The sequence below is a fragment of the Nomascus leucogenys genome, chromosome 4, assembly GCF_006542625.1.
Source record: "Nomascus leucogenys isolate Asia chromosome 4, Asia_NLE_v1, whole genome shotgun sequence".
NCBI lineage: Eukaryota > Metazoa > Chordata > Mammalia > Primates > Hylobatidae > Nomascus > Nomascus leucogenys.
Window position 1 is genome coordinate 28,902,279 of NC_044384.1, and position 20,942 is coordinate 28,923,220.

Here is a 20,942-nt window from a genome sequence, read left to right on the forward strand (position 1 = left end):
ATAGATCATTTTGAGAGCTTAAATCGCTCCTTTCGGGACATATGGTGTTTCTTGAGCAGGAAGGGACGTCAGCGGTTAAAGCTCTCGTTGTTGGTGCAACAATCAGTCACGATGAGGCTGCTTGGCATGGAACACAGTGTCCCATCCTTAGATTAAATGCACTCTAACAGGATTATGTAAGGAAGAAGGCAGCCAGGGCGGCGGCTCTGTGCAGGGGCCGCCTGGAACCCGTCCATTGAGTCATGCCGCCATCTCGCGGCCGCATGGGGAACGGGCCTTCGCAGGGCGGTTTTGTTTGGTACAGAGGGAAGGTCCCCAGAATTGCCTTCTGCAGAATTTCTGCAGAAAGTGTCGGCCAGGCCGGCATGAGGGAAGAATGAGGGGAAATCACAGCAAGGAGAAGGAAAAACACCTCAGCATGGCTTGGGGAAGCAAAGGGCGCAAGTGATGCTTGTGCCAGCCCACAATATTCTTGTCGGTTTCATTCCAGAACAATGCCCTCCCCTGCCCAAATACTCTATACTAACTTTGACTTCCCCTCTTATTTGATTCTCACTTTCCATCACTCTGTGCCGACCCGTTATCCTGAACAGACCCTGCGTCACCTCCTAATTTCCCTTCTTGCATGTTAGGAATTCAGGGCTGGGAAAATTTCGCCGAGTCATCACATTTGGCTACTACCCGGGAAAGCAGCCCTCCCGAGTCAGGAACGGGCTCCAGTTCATCACGTGGCAGCCGCCTGCAGGAGCCGCAGGTAAGGGACACTGTTGGCCGGGGCAGCCCAGATGCAGCGGGAGGCGTCCTGGCTGCACTTGGGTTCCCAAAACCTTTCTGGAATGTCACTCTGGTCACCAGTATCAGAGGGAGTTCGACCTCTAGGGGGTAGGTATTTGGTAATGTTCTCTTTGTAAAACTGAAGTGGGCAATGTTGACCAGGAAGCTGATTTTGTTTGCTTTTCACAAACCATGTTAATCGATCAATAGATGAGTTATAGATCATTCTATTGTCAGCAATATAATAGAATGGCAGGGACTCAGGGAAGATACTAACACTTTAAACTGAAATGTCTATGCGGTCTGTCTTCCCTCGTTCAGCACACAGGACATTGCTTGGGAGCTGAACCGAGGCTTATAGCACAGTGACTGAAAGGATAGCTTTCAGAGTCCTAAAATCTGCTCTGCCACTATTTGACTTTGAGTTAATTGTTCAACATTACTTTTAGCCCCAGTTTCTTCTTTTCTAAAATGAAGATGATTTTTTAAATATTAATTTTTATTTATTTTTTTGAGACGGGCTCTTGTTCTGTTGCCCAAGCTGGGGTGCAGTGGCACGATCTCGGCTCACTGCAACCTCTGCCTCCTGGGTTCAAGTGATTCTCCTGCCTCAGCCTCCTGAGTGGCTGGGACTACAGGTGTGCACCACCACGTCTGGCTAATTTTTGTATTTTTAGTAGAGGCGGGGTTTCACCATGTTGCCCAGGCTGGTCTTGATCTCCTGACCTCAAGCAATCTGCCTGCCTCAGCCTCCCAAAATGCTGGGATTTATAGGCATGAGCCACCACACTCAGCCTACTATTGTCATTTGTAAGTTCAGTGTCAGAAGGATTTTTAAGCAATCTAACAGTTTCTTCTGCTCATTTTACAGATGAGGAGATAAAATCAAAGTGTTTTATACTTTTGGCCTTCATAATATACCTTTTGGCTTCAATAAATAAAAGGATTATTGACCAAAAATCTAGTATTTTGAGTCAGAATCATTCAAGTTTGCAAAAGCAAATGGGAGTCAGTGTAAAGCATAAAACAGTCTTCTAAGTTACCCCAAATCCATGTATCTTCAGTAAGATCAGGTAGAAGTACAACATGGCAATGAACACAAGCCCCAGCCGGGGTCTTGAGGTTGGTGAAAACCAGGGGGTCTGCACATAGCTCACTCAGGAGTATGTTCCAGAGGAAGAAGAATTCGTTGAAGAACGTGTGCAGAGATGAGTAAAACTATAAGCAGAGCTGTGTCTTTGGCTTCCAAATGGCCAGGTGACCTCCTGGTCTTGGTCATACAAAGCTAGGCATGTGTGGTGACCATAGAAACCCACCAGAAAATGTAATTCTCCTAGGAAAGAATGCCTGTCTTACGGGTGAGTGGGCTTGGAGGAGGAGTTAGAACATCCTAAGAAATCTTGGAATCTGTATACTACGTTCATTCACAGTGTGTTTAAAATGATCGTCTCTGAGATCCTGTGTTGCAACAGATGAGAATGATCCTTTTGTTTTTGTTGGATTGGGTGTAAAGGACTTAATGTTTTAGAAAGGAGGGAGGCACTGCAGGCAAGAAGGAGGGCATGGGGGTGGTGGGAGTTCTTTAAGAAGCTGCAAGTACGAGAAACACAAGGCTCCAGCGAGGGGCCTTGTGACCTTGATTTAACTCCTAATTTGTTTTATTTTTTAAGGAAACTTTTAACTGAAGAATAGCATCCGAGAAAAGTTGCATAAATCATAGACAAACAGCTGCTGTGATTTTAATTTTATTTTTAAAGTGAAATTCAAAGTGCTTCACAAACATATGGTATCAATCTCTTGTTCTCTGCAAAGACACTGACCTCTTTCCCTTTCTCATCCCTTGGCCCCAGCTCCCTCCCTGCCTTCCATGGTTTCTACTACTGCATGGGCTCAGCTTAGCTTTATTTAATTTCCAGGATAGAGGTTCTTCTATACCAACAGGCGTATAGCATCACCAGGCACCACATACAAAAAGTGCAATGCTCAGGCCTGACACTCCCTGAGATTCAGATCCAATAATTCTGGGGCAGGCCTGGAGTTTATTATTATTATTATTATTATTATTATTTATTTTTATTTTTTAGAGACAGGATCTTGCTCTGCCAACCTAGCTGGAGTGCAGTGGTGCAATCATGGCTTACAGCAGCCTCAGACTCCTGGGCTCAAGGGATGCTCAGCCTCCCAAAGAGCTGGGATTACAGGTGTGAGCCGCTGCACCCACCTCTGGCTTGGAGTTTATAACACGTACCCCGGGGAATTCTGATATAGAAGGTGCAACCAACACTGAGAAATGCTTTACCTTTCCTGCACCCAAGATTGAGATGATCCCTGACAACCTGTAAAATTAAACTACATCACAGTTTTTCTCTTGTGATGGGGAGGCAGAGTTTGCTAGAAAAGGTAATGAGCTCAAGATGGAACTCTGTGAGTTTCTCTAACCACAGATTGAATCTTCCAAGTGGAGCCATTCAGTTCTTATTTACTTTGCCCTGCACGGGGAGCATGACCTTGAGTTCTACTTACGCCTATGAAGGCAAGGCTGGCTGCTTGGTTTCTGAAGGCTGGGGGAGCTGTCTTGGCTGGCTAAAGCCCTTTGCTGTTATGCTAATCTTGCAAGAGAAGTCAAGCAGAAAGAACAGGGTAGCAGGTTTGTTTTCCTACCCAATGGAAAGGAGCTTCAGGCATGATTTTCTTATGCCTTGGAACAGAGATACCAGCTGTTTTATAATGAGGCCCGTGCCCTCCTTGGTGAGTGGGCCCTCAGCTTAAGGGAGTTTTGCTTCTTTTATTTTGATTTTGAAATTTGAGATTTTTTCATTTGAAGGTAATCTTAATGTTATTAAATTCATAAATATGCTAATTTAAATACCCAATCCTATTTATCTAAAATAGACATTGCAAGCATACAAATATCTATTCTCTCCACATGTCAGCACCCATTCAGATCATGGTTTAGAAATGGGAAGAATAGAATTCCCTTAAACTGCAAGTCAGCTGGTGTTTCTTTACTGCTACCGTTGGCAAAATTTATGCAAAACGGTAATTCACAATGATCTTCTTTATTTGTTAACTCACAAGGAAACACCCTCAAAACTGTATTTTGTTAAAGTGTCTGTTGAGAAATGTGGAAAAACTGAACTATATAAATATTGAAAAGTGAAAAATTCCTTAATTTTTAATTCTTGGAACCACTACCACAATTTACAGGGCAATATACCTGATGTAATGAAAAGAAAAAGAAAAAAGCTACAGCAGATAAAGGACCATAGGGATGTTCATCTAGCCAACGCTACATTGCATTACCAATAGCTGCAGTTTTTGCAAACTGTGGCTATGACAGTCCTGAACAAGAAGGGTTTTCTGTTTAAGCTGCAGTAACTTTTCTAACTATGTATCATCGTTCCTTCTGTGGCAGATTTTTAGTTCCTAATGCATTTGGGAAGACTGTTTCAAGGTAACTTGCTGCTTTCCCAAAACTTCTTGTTCTTTCTCCTGCTAAGAACTGTAGCCCTTTTCTGCTGTTTTTATTTTTTATTTTTTTGGAGACAGAGTCTCACTCTATCCCCCATGCTGGAGTGCAGGGGCATGAGCTCGGCTCACTGCAACCTCTACCTCCCAGGTTTAAGTGATTATCATGCCTCAGCCTCCCAAGTAGCTGGGATTACAGGCACCTGCCACCATGCCCAGCTAATTTTTGTATTTTTAGTAGAGACGGGGCTTCACCATGTTGACCAGACTGGTCTCAAACTCCTGACCTCAGGTGATCCACTCACCTCAGCTTCCCAAAGTGCTGGGATTACAGGTGTGAGCCACTGTGCCCAGCCTCCTTTTCTGCTGTTTTTAGAACCTTCTGCTACCATATCCACCATTTCCACTACCAGATCCATAACCATCACCATAGGGACTGCCTGAGCTTCTTCCACCAAAACTGCCCCCTTTCATAGGTTCATAATTTGATCGCTGTTTCCAAGATCATTATAGTTCCCACCACCACCATAGTTACCACCACCAAAATTTCCTCCTTCATTGTAACCATCATATCATCCACCACTGCCACCATATCCACTACCTTGGTTTCCATATCCTGGTCCACCACCACCACGGCCTCCTCTACTATTATGACCAGGCTCACCACCCACAGTGGCTACCATCACCTCCAAATCCATTCTATCCACCGTCATCTCCTGCATAACTGTCTCTGCTACCATCACCTTCACCACCATAGCCTCCTTTCCACCAAAGTTCCCACCACGGCCAAAATTATCTCCACCACCTCCAAAGTTTCCTCCCTGACCAGCCAAGTTGCCAGATCTACTTCCATGACCTCTTTATGACCCAGTAGACTCCATCTCATTTAGAAAGGACCCTTTTTACTTCACAATTATGCCCATTAATGGCGTGGTATATCTGAATAACAATTTCATCAATTGTTTCATGATCATCAAAAGTTACAAGAGCAAATCCTCTCTGTTTTCCAGTCTGCCTGGCTTCCATAACTTTTTTATTTTTATTATTATTTTTTGAGACGAAGTCTCACTCTGTTACCCAGCTGGAGTACAGTGGCATGATCTCAGCTCACTGCAATCTCTGCCTCCTGGGTTCAAGCAATTCTCCTGCCTTAACCTCCCGAGTAGCTGGGATTACAGGCACGTGCCACCATGCCCAGCTAATTTTTGTATTTGCAGTAGAGACGGGGTTTCACCATGTTGGTCAGGCTGGTCTCGAACTCCTGAGCTCAAGTCATCTGCCCACCTCAGCCTCCCAAAGTGCTGAAATTACAGGCATGAGCCACCGTGACTGGTTCACAACTTCTGTGGTTTCAATCTTGTCACACTTTTCAAAGGAGTCTCTCAAATTATATTCTTCTGTCTCTTCCTTATTACTTCCCAACAAACATTTTCTTTACTGTTGGATGGGTTTTACAGAACCCTCTCTAGAAACAGCTGTCTTTGGTTCCGCTATATGCCCGTCAACCTTGTGTGGTTGAGCACACTTTGCTGCACGAGCGTAAGTCACAAAACCAAGGCCCCCGAGATGTTTTGTTTGGGAGTTTCTCCTTACCACACAATTTGTGGATGTGCCCCATTCCTCAAAATGGTCTCTTAAACGGGCCTCTGTAGTTTCAAAGCTCAGGTCACCAAGAACCAGTTTTCTCAACTGCCCTGATTCCCACAGGTCATGGCTCTCCTCCCCGCCCCCACCTTCACTGGCTGCAGGGGCAGATGGTGATGGCCCGAGTTGGGCTGGGGGCAATCGGGTAACAGCTTTATCTACACTTTGAGTGTTTTTTTTTTTTATTTGAAGGTAATCTTGATGCTATTAAAATTCACAAATATGCTCATATAAATAACCAATCCTATTTGTCTAAAGTAAGATTGTGTTCAACCCCTCGTTCAACATGGGACAGGAGTTTTGCGTCTTTTAAGCTCCCTGTACCCATTGTCAAGCACCTGTCGGCTCTGATCCGGAGCATCTGACCTGAGAATCATTAGGTTCTATTGAAACATAAAGTCGTTAAAAGAAAAGCCCCTGAAAGAAACAACCAAGGGTGTTTTTTGACTCTATGTGAATTTTAAATTTTTAAATTTTATTTTAGTTTCAGGGGTACACGTGTGGGTTTGTTATAAAGGCAAATTGTGTGTTGCGGGGGTTCAAAGTACGGATTGTTTTGTCCCTCAGGTAATAAGCATGGTACCCAACAGGCAGTTTTTCGATCTTCACCCTCCTCCCACCCTCCACCCTCAAGTAGGCTCTGGTGTCTGTTGCCTTCTTTGTGTCCACAGGTACTCAACGCTTAGCTCCCACTTATAAGTGAGAACATGTGGTACTTGTTTTTCTGTTTCTGTGTTAGTTTGCTTAGGATAATGACCTCCAGCTCCGTCCTTAATGTGAATTTTAAAATCCCTTTATTCTGGAGAGAAGCAACACCGTACTGCTGTGGTTTCTTTCTTTTAATGCAGTGGTTCTCCAAGTGTGGTCGCCAAACCAGCCACATCCCAGTGTCACCTGGGAGCTTGTTAGAAATAGAAATTATTAGGCCCTGCTGCCGATGCACAAAATCAGAAACTTTGGGGCCTGGGCCTGGGAATCTGTGTTTTAACAATTCTGCTGGGTGATTCTGATGCACACTGAAGTGTGAGAACCACTGGTTTAATGAGGAAGCCTGTGGGAATACCTTCAATCAAACAGAGAGAATCTCGGTTCAGCCAGGTAACTGATGGAAAGAGAAACTCTTGCTAATTGGTGGGGGTGCAATTTTCTGGGGTTTTATTTTGGTTCCCCATTGCAGTGATGAGAAGATTCCTGTTGGCCAGATATGAAGGAGATATAGGTCCTGGAAGTTAGGCGGTAAGGGAGTGTTTTCATGGACCTCTCCAGAATGGAGCAAATCCACCTGGGGTTTCATGGACCAAATCCACCCAGGGAGCAAGGATGGCAGAGAAACCGAGTCCCCATGCACCTCCAGATCAAGTGAGTCAAATGTTCCAAAGTACAGCTGTTGAAAAGGGTCAGGTTGCATCAGAGAGGAGTGTGTCTTGGTTTGGCCAGGACATTTCCAGCTTTAGCACTGAAAGTCCCATGTCCCTAGAAGCTCCCCAGCCCTGGGAAAACCAAGGCAGTTGGTCACTGGTCACCGTAGTTCAGTGACTGCCTGCTGGAATTACTTGGTGGGCTTTAAAAAATATTGATGCCTGGGTCTCCCTCCAGAGATAATGGTAGACTTAGTCTGGATATTTAGAAGTTCCTCAGGTGATCCTAATGTAGCCAGGGTTAAGAACGGCTGCAGCTGCTTGCCTGCCATTTCTCCTATTAAAAAAAATAAAACACAAAACACACACAGGTCAATGGTTCTAATGCAGTTGGACCCCTACCATATATTATATACAAAAATTAACTCAAAATGGATCAATGGCCTAAATAGAAATGTGAAAACTATAAAACGCTTAAAAGAACATATAGGGGTAAATCTTCATGACCTTAGATGTGGCAATAGATTCATAGATTTAACACTAAAAGCATGAGTAAAAACAACAAAAATAGACGGATTGGACTTCATTGAAAATAAAAACTTTTGTGCACAATGGACATTATCCAGAAAGTGAAAAGACAGCCCACAGAATGGGAGAAAATATTTGTAAATCATATGTCTGGTAATAGTCTCGTATTCAGAATATATAAAGAATTCCTACAACTCAGAAAAAGACAAACAACCCAACTGACAGTGAGCAAAGGATTTGAATGGAAATTTCTCCAAAGAAGATATATAAATCACCAACAAGCACACGAAAAGATGCTTAGCCTCATTAGTCATTAGGGGAATGCAAATAGAAACCACAAAGGACAGACCACTTCATACCTACTAAGATGGATCTAGTAATAATAACAATAATAATGGAAAATAAAAGTTGGTAAGGATGTGGAGAAATTGGAACCCTCATACGTTGCTCATGGGAATGTGTAACCACTGTGGAAAACAGTTTGGTGGTTCTTCAAAAAGTTAAACATAGAATTACCATATGATGGCCAGGCTCGGTGGCTAACGCCTGTAATCCTGACACTTTCGGAGGCTGAGGTAGGTGGATCACTTGAGGTCAGGAATTCAAGACCAGCCTGGCCAACATGGTGAAACCCCATGTCTACTAAAAATACAAAAGTTATCCAGGCATGGTCGTGTGCACCTGTAATCCCAGCAACTCAGGAGGCTGAGGCAGGAGAATCCCTTGAACCCAGGAGGCAGAGGTTGCAGTGAGCTACTGCACTCCAGCCTGGGAGACTCTGTCCCAAAAAAAAAAAAAAGAATTACCACATGAATTCTTTTTCATGCGGTAATTAAAATTCTTTTTCATGTGGCCATAAAAAAGAATGAAATACTGATACATGCCACAACATGGATGAACCTTGAAAACAATATACTAAGAAAAAGAAGCCAGTTATAAATGATCACAATAATGTATGAGTCCATATATGTGAAATATTCAGAATAGGCAAATCCATCAAGACAGAAGGCAGATTAACATTGCCTGAGGCTGGGGAAGGATGGAATAGGGAACGAACGCCTAATGGGTGCAGGGTTTTGTTTTGGGGTGATGAAAAAGTTTTGGTATTAGACAGAGGTGGTGGTTGCAGAACATTGTTTAAATGGCCAATTGTATGTTACATGGATTTCACCTAAATTAAAAGAAAATCATCAGGTTACTCATACCTACAAAGTACAATTGAAATCAAGCTCTTTAGAAGTCAGAGTCCTCCACAGCTGGCCTTTAACTAGCCTCTGTAGCCTATCTTCTGCCTCTCTCCTACTATGTTAATTGTTACTGCTACCATCACCATGTACTGCATGGGATCCCGTTGACTCCCAATGTGTCATATACGCTCTGCCTCTGCTTCCAAGCTGACCAGTGTGCTTTGGGAAGTCTCCACCAGCTTTTCCAGCTCGTGGTCCTCTCTCGACTCCAGTGGCTCTTAACTTTATGCCCTACACATGTATACATATGCAACAAACCTGCACGTTGTGCACATGTACCCTAGAACTTAAAGTATAAAAACAAACAAACAAAAAACAACTTTATGCCCTTACCACTCAGAGCATAGTACCTGCTTGGAATCCCCTGGGAGCTTGGAAGAAAGGCAGAATCTCGAGTTCCTGCTGCAGACACACTGAACAAGATCTTCAAATTATTTTAGTGCACATTAATGTTTGAGAAGTGCTGGTTTGTACTAGTTGGCCCCAAGTCAGGCTGTGGATCAGAATCACTTGGTAAGCTACGTTTATGTATATTATATTCAATAATACACGCACATGGTAAAATTACAAGCTGTACATATACAAAAAAGGTGAAAAAAGTAAGTTCCCCTCCAATTTCAGTTCCTTGGATTTCCAGCCCAGAGGCCATCTCTCTTAATGTTTCTTGTGTATTTTTCCTCCTTCTATGCATATGCAAGCATATATGTACATATGTATTTCCTGCCCTCATTTTGATTTTACACAAGTGGTAACATACTGTACACATGGATTTGCACTTTTCACTCAACAGTATATCATGGAGATTATTTTAGCACATGTTGATCTGCCCAATATTCTTCTTAGTGATTGCCTAGCGGTCATTGCAAAGTTGTATAGTTGTAATATATGTAATTTATTTATGTTCAAACCATTGGCTGGGCACAGTGGCTCAAGCCTATAATCCCAACACTTTGGGAGGCTGAGGCAGAAGGATTGCATGAGCCCAGGAGTTTGAGACAAGACTGGACAAAGTAAAAAAAAAAAAATTAATTGGGTGTGGTGGCATGCACCTGTGGCCTCAGCCACTCAGAGGCTGTGGCGGGGGGATTGCTTGACCTGGGAGGTTGAAGCTGCAGTGAACTGTGTTCCTGCCACTGCACTCCAGCCTGGGAGACAGAGCAAAACCCTGTCTCGAACCCCTGCCCCACTCCCCCTTCCCCTGCCCAAACCATTAAAGAACACAATATGGTTTATTACAGTGCTATGGTGGCTATCCTTTGTGTATATCTTTGAACACATGATGTGCTAATATCTATAGGATTAAAGAATTGCCAATTACATGCGCTTTAAAGTGGTAAGAGTGCCAAATCCTCTCTAAAAACAGGTACCGATTTACATTCTTGGAGAACTTTTAAAAACACAAAATTTGAGGCTACTCTGTATTTCAATTCATGAGAACTCTGTGGGCAGAGCCTGGGAATCTCCATTTTACTTCTTTGGTGAGAGTGACAAATCTGCAGAATGGAGTGGGGAACTAGAGGGCAGATCCCCCTTGACCCCCAAGCTGCTATTCCTCTTGGGCTGTCTTGGGTTGCTATTTATCTATGTGACTGTTCAATCTCCTCATCACGGTGGAAGGTTCCTAAAGACAGGCCTCGGGATTGCTGCCTCTTTATATTCTTACCCCAGTACAATGCATTGTACAACAATGTTTGTTGATAATGAGTGTCTGTGGCTCATGTGATTTTTTTTTTCTTTTTTTTAGTTCCATGGACCAAAGACAGAGGGGAATCCTGAGCCAGCCCCTTTCCACCCCTACTTCCCAGCCCAAGCAGAAAAGGACATCAATAATATGTTTCTTTTCCAAGGTCTGACACAAAATATTATGAACAAATTTCTCCTCCCAGCAGCTGTTTTGTAAGATGTATGTTTGCTTGGTCTGCGGTTAGTTAGGCCTGCTCCACTGAAGTTCCTTCTGAAAAAACTTTGATGATAGTTCTTTTAAACATGGAAAGGATGTTTATAGGATGACAGGAAGATTAGTTGAGAATAATTTAACTTGCTGTTAACTTAATAAACAAATACGGAATGAGGCCGGGTGTGGTGGCTCACGCCTGTAATCCCAGCACTTTGGGAGACTGAGGCAGGTGGATCACTTGAGCTCAGGAGTTCTAGACCAGCCAGCAACATGGCAAAACCCTGTCTCTACCAAAAACACAAAAATTAGCTGGGCATGGTGGCATGCACCTGTAGTCCCAGCTACTCAGGGCTGAGGTGGGAGGATCGCTTGAGCCCAGGAGTAGGGGTTGCAGTGAGTTGAGATTGTGCCACTGCACTGCAGCCTGGGTGACAGAGTGAGATGCTGTCTTAAATTAAAAAAAAAAAAAAAAAAAAAAAAAGGTAAGATAAAAAACGAATGAACTGTAACGAAAATCCAGGAATACTAATGAAGCTTGGAAATCACCAAATCTCATCCATGGCACCACTGAGATAGCTGAATCTCAAGCCAGTCTCCCCCTCTAGGCCCCTTTCTAAGGAAGGTGGGGTGGTGGCTTTTGTCTTCTTTGATCTTGTCTGGATCTTTCATCATCTTGATTCTGACTCTAGTACATGTTGCTGTATTCTGGGTCCTGCTGTACACCAGGGTCTTCCTGCATGAGAGCTCGTAGGCTTGCTACAAAGGCTCAGAGACTAGCCTATCTCTTGCCCCATCCCTGGCCCTGCAATTACTTAGAGTTTAGTGTTTGTGTTTGTTTGTTTGTTTGTTTGTTTGTTTTGGAGACGGAGTCTCGCTCTGTTGCCCAGGCTAGAGTGCAATGGCGTGATCTCAGCTCACTGCAACTTCTGCCTCCCAGGTTCAAGCAATTCTCCCTGCCTCAGCCTCCCAAGTAGCTGGGATTACAGGTATCCGCCACCACGCCCAGCTAATTTTTTGTATTTTTATAGAGACGGGGTTTCAGGGTTTCGCCATGTTGGCCAGGCTAGTCTCGAACTCCTGACCTCAGGCAATCCACGTGCCTCGGCCTCCCAAAGTGCTGGGATTACAGGCGTGATAGAGTTTAGTTCTTGAAGTACAGGTTTCTGCATCAGACACACATTGTTCCCCAATTTGCATTATTCATGTATTTCTCTTCCTGCTCTTAATTGCATGCTCAGACGTATGCATTCTGGAGTTGGGATATCCTTTAAATGCCCTGAAATGTTTGTAGATGTGTACTAGATCAGTCCTGAAATGTTTGTAGATGTGTACTAGATCAGTCCTGAAATGTTTGTAGATGTGTACTAGATGTTTGCAGATATGCTTTTCTAATTGTGTCAAGTGCTATTGAGAGGTTGAGTAAGGTGACTACTGAGAACTGACCCTTGGAATTAGTCATATGGCAGGGTAGGGGCGAGGGGACATTAGGCTGATTGCAGAGGGTTCAAGAGGCAATGGGAGGAGACAAACGGGAGAAAACAAGTATAGATGTCTTTCAAGGCATTTGGCTACGAAGGAGAGCAGAAAAATGGGAAAGAACTGGAGAAGAAGGGGTAAAGGGAGCTCTTTGAGGAGTTACGGCACACCTTTCCATGTGAAACGGATCCCTATTCCCAGGTCACATCAACACTGATCAAGTCCTCTTTTTTCAACTTCTATCACACCCATAGCTGCTCTAGAGCCCCTCCCCAAAATCTCCTAAACCTACCTCAACACCAGCCTGCATTATCTTTATTGCCCTCTTTCTCCATCAATTTCTTCATTATGTAGACCAAATGAGTACTTCTCCAACAAAACCCAGGCATCTTTAGTAGGAGAAAGAAGGGGTAAAATTGAGCAGGCAATCGCGGGATTGCCCTTCCTCTTTAGAGGGAGGGATTGAGGTTGGGATTGGGTATGACTCTGAACACTCCCAAATTAATACATTTTTGACCCATCACCCAGGTCTCTTGGAAACTGAGGTTCCAGAAGCGGGAGCCTCTGAAGAATGTGTTTTTCATCTTGGCAGAAAGAGCTCGGGACCCCAATGCTACAAAGCGTCACATGGCAATGAGAAGCCTGGGAACCATGGCCTGTGAAGCCCCTGACAAGGTAGGGAAGGAGAGTGGGGCTCAGCCAGCCCCCCAAGCCTCTCCAACCCTCTTGGTGTGGAGACTCCAGGGCTGGAGTATGGTCTCTGTTATATTAGTTATCTATGACCCCGGAACAAACCATCGCACACTTAGCGGCTTACAGCAACACGTGTTGATTATCTCGGGTTTTCACGGGTCAGGAGTCCAGGTGCAGCTCAGCTGGGTCGTCTGCTCAGGATCTCACGAGGCTGCAATCAAGTGTCTGCCAGACTGCATTCCTTCCTGAAGCTCAGGGTTCACTTACATGGTTGTTGGCAGAATTCAGTTACTTCCCGTTGTGGGACAGAGGTTTCTGTTTTTTTGCCTGCTGTATGCTGGGGGCCACTTTCAATGCCTAGAGGCCACTCTCTCACAGCAGGCAGCTCACTTCCTCCAGGCCAGCAGGAGGGTATCGCCTCCTCCTGTCTGCTAAGATAGAGTCTTATGGACTCGGCCATAGTGGCTCATGCCTGCAGTCCCAGCACTTTGGGAGGCCAAGGCAGGCGGACCACTTGAGGTCAGGAGTTCAAGACTGGCCTGGCCAACGTGGTGAAACCCTGTGTCTTTTATATTTTTGTAAAAATACAAAAAATTAGCCAGGCATGGTGGCATGTGCTTGCGATCTCAGCTACTCGGGAGGCTGAGGCATGAGCAGAGGTCACACCAGGCACTCCAGCCTGAGCGACAGAGCGAGACTCCATTTCAAAAAAAAAAAGATAGAGTCTTATGCAATGTAAAGTCATGTCCGTAGGCTGGAAGCGTGTCACAGGTTCCTTCTGCACTCAAGGGGAGGAGACTCATTCAGGGTGTCACTCATTCAGGGTCATCTTAGGCTCATGACACTTCAGCAATATCAGCTGTGGGAGACAGAGCTGCAGGAAGGATAAACTCACAGCTGTTACCCTTCCTGGCGAATTTAAGTGATTTTTTTTCTAGTAATTTATGTTTGTTTCATAAAAGATATTTTTCCCACCTCCTCCTTTACCATCTGCCAACTTCAGTGCTCATTTTGTCTCCTCCCCAGTATAAAGGTACCTAGTTCTCCCCAGGCCCTGAGATCACCCAGGTCTGCCGCCCTATTTGAAGAGCCCCACCCAGCCTCACCCACGCACATGCCACACTCCAGATTGCTCTTTCTGTTTTCCTTCCTAGGCTGAGTTGGGCTCTTGGGTTGGGTATATGGAAGCATTTATATTTTAATGAGAGTTGTGCAGATCTTGAAAAAAAACCCTGGTCTGTTAGTTCAAGTCCTAGGTTATTAGTAGCTTAGATGTGGGGTTGCTTTTCAACCTATGGGGAGCAATTCCTGTGCTATTAATGCTTTTCAAACCTTGGTGACAGTTGAGAAAGTATAAGAAAATTGTCCTCGACCTGCTGGTGTATGGACTGTATGACCCTGTGAATTTGGAAGTCATCCATGAGAGTATGAAGACTCTGATCGTCATTCTGGGCAAAATCCAGGGGAAAGGTTTGGGTTCCTTCTTCATAGACATCACCCTTCAGACCAGGACTTTATTAGATGATGTAAGTATATTAGAAAAATTCTGGGTTATTGAAATCAAAATGGGATTAGAAATGTGACTGTGGGGCTGGGTGCTGTGGCTCACGCCTGTAATCCCAGCACTTTGGGAGGCCGAGGTTGATGGATCACGAGGTCAGGAGATCGAGACAATCCTGGCCAACATGGTGAAACCCTGTCTTTACTAAAATACAAAAAACTAGCTGGGCATGGTGGTGCACACCTGTAGTCCCAGCTACTCGGGAGGCTGAGGCAAAAGAATCACTTGAACTTGGGAGGTGGAGGTTGCAGTGAGCCGAGATCGCGCCACTGCACTCCAGCCTGGCAATAGAGCAAGACTCCATCTCAAATTAAAAAAAAAAAACAAGAAAGAAAGAAATGTGAGCTGTGGGTGGTTTGTTGCTGTGGGAACAAGGTCTCTATTATTCACTTATTTATTAACACATCTTGTTGGGAGACTAGTACTGTGCTATGGGTTGGGAGGACATATAAAGATGTATAGAATTTTATCTCTACCCCTCAAGGGTTTTTTTGTTTGTTTGAGACAGAGTCTCACCCTGTCACCCAGGCTGGAGTGCAATGGCGTGATCTCGGCTCATTGCAACCTCCATCTTCTGGGCTCAATTGATCTTCCCACCTCAGCCTCCCAAGTAGCTGGGACTATAGGCACATGCCACCACGGCTGGCTATTTTTTGTATTTTTGGTAAACATGGGTTTTCACTATATTGCCCAGGCTAGTCTCAAACTCCTGGGCTCAAATGACCCACCTGCCTTGGCTTCCCAAAGTGTTGGGATTACAGGCGTGAGCCACTGTGCCTGGCGAGTTTTCATCTTAACAGAGAAGTGGGTATATGTACACCGATGATAATGTACACTGATGATGATGTACACTGATTTACTAACATGTAGTCAATGCTCTCTTATAAATGTGGCAATAGCAATGATTAGCATCTAATGAGCCCTCACTGTGTGTCAGGCACAGTGCTAGGCAGTTTACATGAATCATCTCATACAGTCTTCACAATAACCCTGTGAGATGGGCACTGAAATTATCCTCATTTTGTAGACAAGGAAACCAAGGCACAGAAAGGTTAGGACTTGCCCAAGTTCACAGAGCCAGGAAGTGGACATGCCAGCAGTTCCTCTGACTATAGGGCTACACTCAACTACCAAATGACAAATTGGGCTAAGCAAAAAGTGCACCGGTACATTGTTCAGCCCGAAACTGAGAAGAGTCAAGACCTACAAAACAGCAAACAGACCTTTTATTTACTCCCAGAGAGATTTGCATCTCCCCACGCCTTAATTCTCTCTGGAGCCACATGGTGAGAGCCAGATGTGTCAGCAGCACAGAAGGGGAGAAGAGGCCTTGAACTTATGTAACTTGGAGCTCATATAGGAGCTGGGCACATGTGTCCCACCTGCTCCAGAGACACAGAGGGATTTTTGCTCTTGAATGTAAGCCAGTGCTCTGTGGGGAGGGAGTGGGGGAAGGTCCCTACTTACCACCCTGGAGTGTAAGCAGATGTCTCCGGGGAGATGGCTCTAAATCTCTCGGAGGTGCCATCTGAACTTCCAGGACTTGTTTGTCATTCAACCACTTATTTTTTTTTTTGAGACAGGGTCTCGCTCTATTGCCCAGGCTGGAGTGCAGTGGCAGGAACAGAGCTCACTGCAGCCTCAACCTCCCAGGCTCAAGCAATCCTCCCACCTCAGCCTCCTGAGTGTCTGGGACCACAAGTGCATGCCACTATGCCTGGCTAATTTTTGTAGTTTTTGTAGAGATGGGGTCTCACTATGTTGCCCAGGCTGGTCTCTAACTGGGCTCAAGTGATTCTCCTGTCTCGGCCTCCCAAAGGGCTGGGATTTCAGGCATGAGACATGTGCCTGGCCTTCAACCATTTTTTTAAACCCTGGTTGCCTGGAATTTTTGAGCAGAAATTCCTGGCCATGTAGAAACACAGAAATTCTTATGCAGAGCTGTTTGCTGACAGTTCACATCTCGATTACAGATAGCACTCTTCACTATCTGAGGCCGTGCTGCTCACCCGTGTGTGTGTTCCCAGTTAGATGGTTGTCAGACTCCTAGGGGGGCGAGCATCTGTCTTACATGTCTGTACATCTTAAAGCATTAGGGTATGGCTTTGAACGGGGTACATTCTCCATTAAAATTAGTTAAACACACACACACACACACACACTCACTCTCACTGATAGAGCCGTGAAGATAATACAACCCTAAGCCAGGCATGGTGGTGTGTGCCACTTGAGCCCAGGAGTTGGAGGTCAGCCTGGGCAATGTAGCAAGATGCTGTCTCTAAAAAAAAAAAAAAGCAACCCTAAGACAATATCTGTATGCATCATGTGCTAAATTTTTAAAAGATACTTCACAATATGATTAGTGGTCCTCAGTCTTGCTGGGTCTCTGTGACCCCCAGTTCTTGGTGCTGCTTCCCCCCTGTGAAGGCCCACCCCAGCCCTCCTCCCTCTGGTTTACCTGGAGGAGGACTTAGACTACAAAACACTGATATAAAAACCCGTGCACCAGGAGTCAGGTGTTTAGGTTACTACACTGGCTCTGTTACCTGACAGTGTGATTTTGGGCAAGTTCCTTAAGTGCCTCGGGCCTTGGTCTCCTCACCTGGAAAGGTAATACTTGGACCAAACAGCTCACCTTGGAAAGAAAGAGAGGGCAGACTCCACTGAAATGCACTCAGGGACAAACCAACCAATCAGACTGGAAGCAGGGAGAGGTGGGAGGGTGTTGGGTGAAGAAACATGATTATTATATCCACTGCAGATAGGAGAAACTCAGACCAAAAGCAAAGAGAAGAGACTTGGCAAAAATGCTGGAGTGATAAACAGGGAACTGGTTGAATGAATTTTGGTGCAGAAAAGAAAAAGAGAAAAAAGAAAATAAAAATTAAAATTAAAACTCTTGTATGTATTGACGTAGAAAGAGCTATCAGACTGATGAAAACTCAAGGTACATAACAACAGTGGCATGTGCTTCCATTTATGTAAAAAAGAGGGAAAGGATTACACAATTTATACAATTACATCTTTCTTCTTTATTTTCTGGAGAGATACACACAAAACATAACTTTATTAGCTTGTGGGGAGGAAAATTTGGTGGCTGACAGAGAGGAGTAGGAAGTAGACCTACTTTTTCTGTAAAGCTTTTTGGTTATTTTGAATTTGGGGAACTTTATAAATGTATTCTATCTCCAAAACATGAAATAATGAACAAAAAATCTGGGAAGGTGGGAGTAGCACTAGTGATTTCCCAGGCTAGTCCTCTCGTCTGCTGGAGAAGAGGTTCACTGAAGCCTTTGGGCCCTCTTCAAGCCACCCCCACCCACCCAGCTAAATGCTTTAGACCAGATCTCACTGCCCACCCAGTAATGTACAGCCAAGATTGATGGCTGTGATGTATTCTGACAGCTGTGATGTGTTCTGATTGACGGCTGTGATGTGTTCTGAATGATGGCTGTGATGTGTTCTGACAGATGGCTGTGATGTGTTCTGACCGATGGCTGTGATGTGTTCTGACCGATGGCTGTGATGTGTTTGGATGCAGTTGCCTTTTGGTAATAATCTGGCTTTCTTATTGTTTCATTGACGGGGACCACAGGAGAACGACAGTCTGAGATACTCGGCCTTTGTTTTGTTTGGGCAATTGGCTGCCTTTGCCGGGAGGAAATGGAAAAAATTTTTCACCAGTCAGGTTAAGCAGACACGAGATTCCCTCCTGATCCATTTACAGGACAGAAATCCCCAGGTTGCCAAGGTAAGACCTTGACTCTGCAACCAACAGAGTGACATCTCCATGCTATTCATAAAGGGAGTTGCGAGTTGAGACGCCAGACCCTGGGGTTCCTGCCAGCACTGCTATAGATGCTTAGCAGCGTTTCTGTGTGCATCCTTGACAAGGTGCCTCTTTGGTGTGTAATCTCTGAGCAAGAGTGTTAGTTTCCATCTGCCCCACCTGCCCAAGCCCAGCACCTGTCAATGCTAGATAAGCTCAGGGTAATGGGGTTGGGGGCAGAGAGGCACAGATTTAATCAATGGTGCAGTAGCCCACATAATGAGGATATTTATTCAGGCCCAATTAGCTTTTGTCATTGTGCCTGGTATAGATTTCCGCCCCCCCATGGCTTCTTTTCTGTTCTTTTCTCTTTTCTTTCCTTCCTTCCTTCCTTCTTTCCTTCCTTCCTTCTTTCCTTCCTTCCTTCCTTCCTATCTTCCTTCTTTCTTTCTTTTTTTTTTTTTTTGAGACAGAGTTTTGCTCTTGTTGCCCAGGCTGGAGTGCAATGGTGTGATCTTGGCTCACTACAACTTCCGCCTCTGGGGTTCAAGCGATTTTCCTGCCTCAACCTCCTGAGTAGCTGGGATTACAGGTGCCCACCACCACGCCCTGCTAATTTTTTATATTTTTAGTAGAGATGGGATTTTACCATGTTGGCCAGGCTGGTCTCGAACTCCTGACCTCAGGTGATCCACCTGCCTCAGCCTCCCAAAGTGTTGGGATTACAGGCGTGAGCCACCTCGCTGGGCTCCACCCATGACTTATTAATTTCTTCTGGTAGTTTTGTTTTATTCTTGGAGAAAATTGTATCCCAACAAGGTTGGATCAACTTCAGGCCTGCTTTGGAGTGGGACATGGTGAACATTTCAAAACAATTGGGAGCAAAGCTTTCTACCAAACCGCTTGCCTTAAGTTACTGAGAGAGAGATTAAATTTAGGAATCCAGTACTACTTTTGATGGGATAGTAACAAAGGCTGTGCTAAACTATAAAGCTACACCCTTCCCACCAGTTCCCAAATTATAGACATGGCCATTTTATAAGCATACATCCTTTAAGATTCAAATTTTGAAACTACCTGGAAGTTACTTTCACACTTTCAGTGGACCCCTGACCACAGATTGGATGCAATCCTCTAGGATACTTTTCCTTGGTTGGGATTATGGAACTCTCTAATAAATAAAATAGTAATATCATTTTTATCAGGCTTGCAAAACAACATTTCGAGCCTGTTCTCCATATCTGAAACTAAAGAAGGAATACAGCTTCCCGAGTGAAGAAGATCAAAGGAACACTAAGCTCTACTGGCAGCTGGTGAGTGAGCCAGGGTAGGAGAGAATTCTCTTCTGGTCCCTGCCCTCCTGGTGGTTAACATGGAAGGTGGCCAAGCACAAGAAAGAGTTACCCCCCATAAAACGACTCAAGCCAACTATGTTTATTTTTTTCTTTTTTCTTTTTTTCTGGAGCAAGCGCAGTGGCACCATCTCGGCTCACTGCAGCCTTCATCTCCCAGGTTCAAGCGATTCTCATGCCTCAGCTTCCTGAGTAGCTGAGATTACAGGCGTGCACCACCACACCCGGCTAATTTTTGTATTTTTAGTAAAGTTGGGGTTTCACCATGTTGCCCAGGCTGGTCTCAAATTCCTGATCTCACATGATCTGCCTGCCTCAGCCTCCCAAAGTGCTGCGATTACAGGCATGAGCCAGCATGCCCGGCCAAGCCAACTGCGTTTTGATTGTAATTGACCCATCATACAATGTAAATGGCAAAATGCCTAGAGGATCAAGCACAAAATATATTGGCAGTTCCAGTTTAGGTCACTAGCTGGATACAGATGATGCCTCCACCTCTCCTGCTTACCCACATGCCCTGCACTGACCACTGCCTACTAGTTATATTGTCAAGGAAGTTTGCTGAATCCCGCCCTCACGCGTACATTTGCTAATTTCTTTCAGAGCCACTATCATCCAGAGATCCTGCAGTTCTTCTACGCAAATAAAATTCTGTAAGCACAGAGCAGCAGGGAAATGGTTCTATATGAGTGCATTGCTGAGCCATCATGTTCCCCTGTTTTATCTCAATGGATGCCTCTTCTGCTTGCCTCTTGGGATTGTAATGGAAAAGAAGGTGCTGGGAGAGCAATCAAACGCAAAAATAATACATGGAATTGTATGATTATATCTAAAGTAAAATTCTAGACTGCTTTCACTTATTTCATTTCCTCCCTATACAAATTTGATGAGCAGGTACACACTTTCTTTAAAACATTCCAAGTGTATATAGATTCAGTGCTTATTTCTCAGCTTTTTCTTTCTTAAGTTCATCTCTGTCACCTAGCTTTTCTTTTTAATACTCAATTTCTGAGGCTTAGGAGAATACTTGTTACCTTAAGGGTTTTTTTTTTGTTGTTGTTTGTTTGTTTGTTTTTAGTGTATTTGCTATTGATACTTTGCTATTGATACCTTTTCTTGCCAAGATTTATTTAAAGTTGGCCAAGATACCAAGAAGGTGGCTTGCAGGGGTATCT

The 20,942-nt window shown here is 44.5% G+C and overlaps 1 protein-coding gene across 10 annotated transcripts; it reads left to right on the forward strand.

Moving 5' to 3' along the window:
- Window positions 1–301: 301 nt before the first annotated feature.
- On the forward strand, window positions 302–20,627 carry MRO (maestro). Of its 10 annotated transcripts, none has more exons than XM_030810417.1 (8): window positions 668–754; window positions 7,064–7,245; window positions 10,764–10,866; window positions 12,985–13,067; window positions 14,429–14,611; window positions 18,242–18,397; window positions 19,621–19,728; window positions 20,371–20,627. In XM_030810417.1, the coding sequence occupies exons 2-8, from the start codon at window positions 7,207–7,209 to the stop codon at window positions 20,422–20,424; spliced, it is 726 nt and encodes a 241-aa protein (XP_030666277.1). In that variant the 5' UTR covers window positions 668–754; window positions 7,064–7,206; the 3' UTR covers window positions 20,425–20,627. The 10 variants fall into 10 exon arrangements, with proteins under 10 accessions (XP_030666273.1, XP_030666272.1, XP_030666279.1 ...); XM_030810410.1 differs by having other exon boundaries at window positions 675–754; window positions 12,921–13,067; XM_030810416.1 differs by lacking the exon at window positions 7,064–7,245 and adding an exon at window positions 6,735–6,984 and having other exon boundaries at window positions 679–754.
- The last annotated feature ends 315 nt before the right edge of the window (window positions 20,628–20,942 follow it).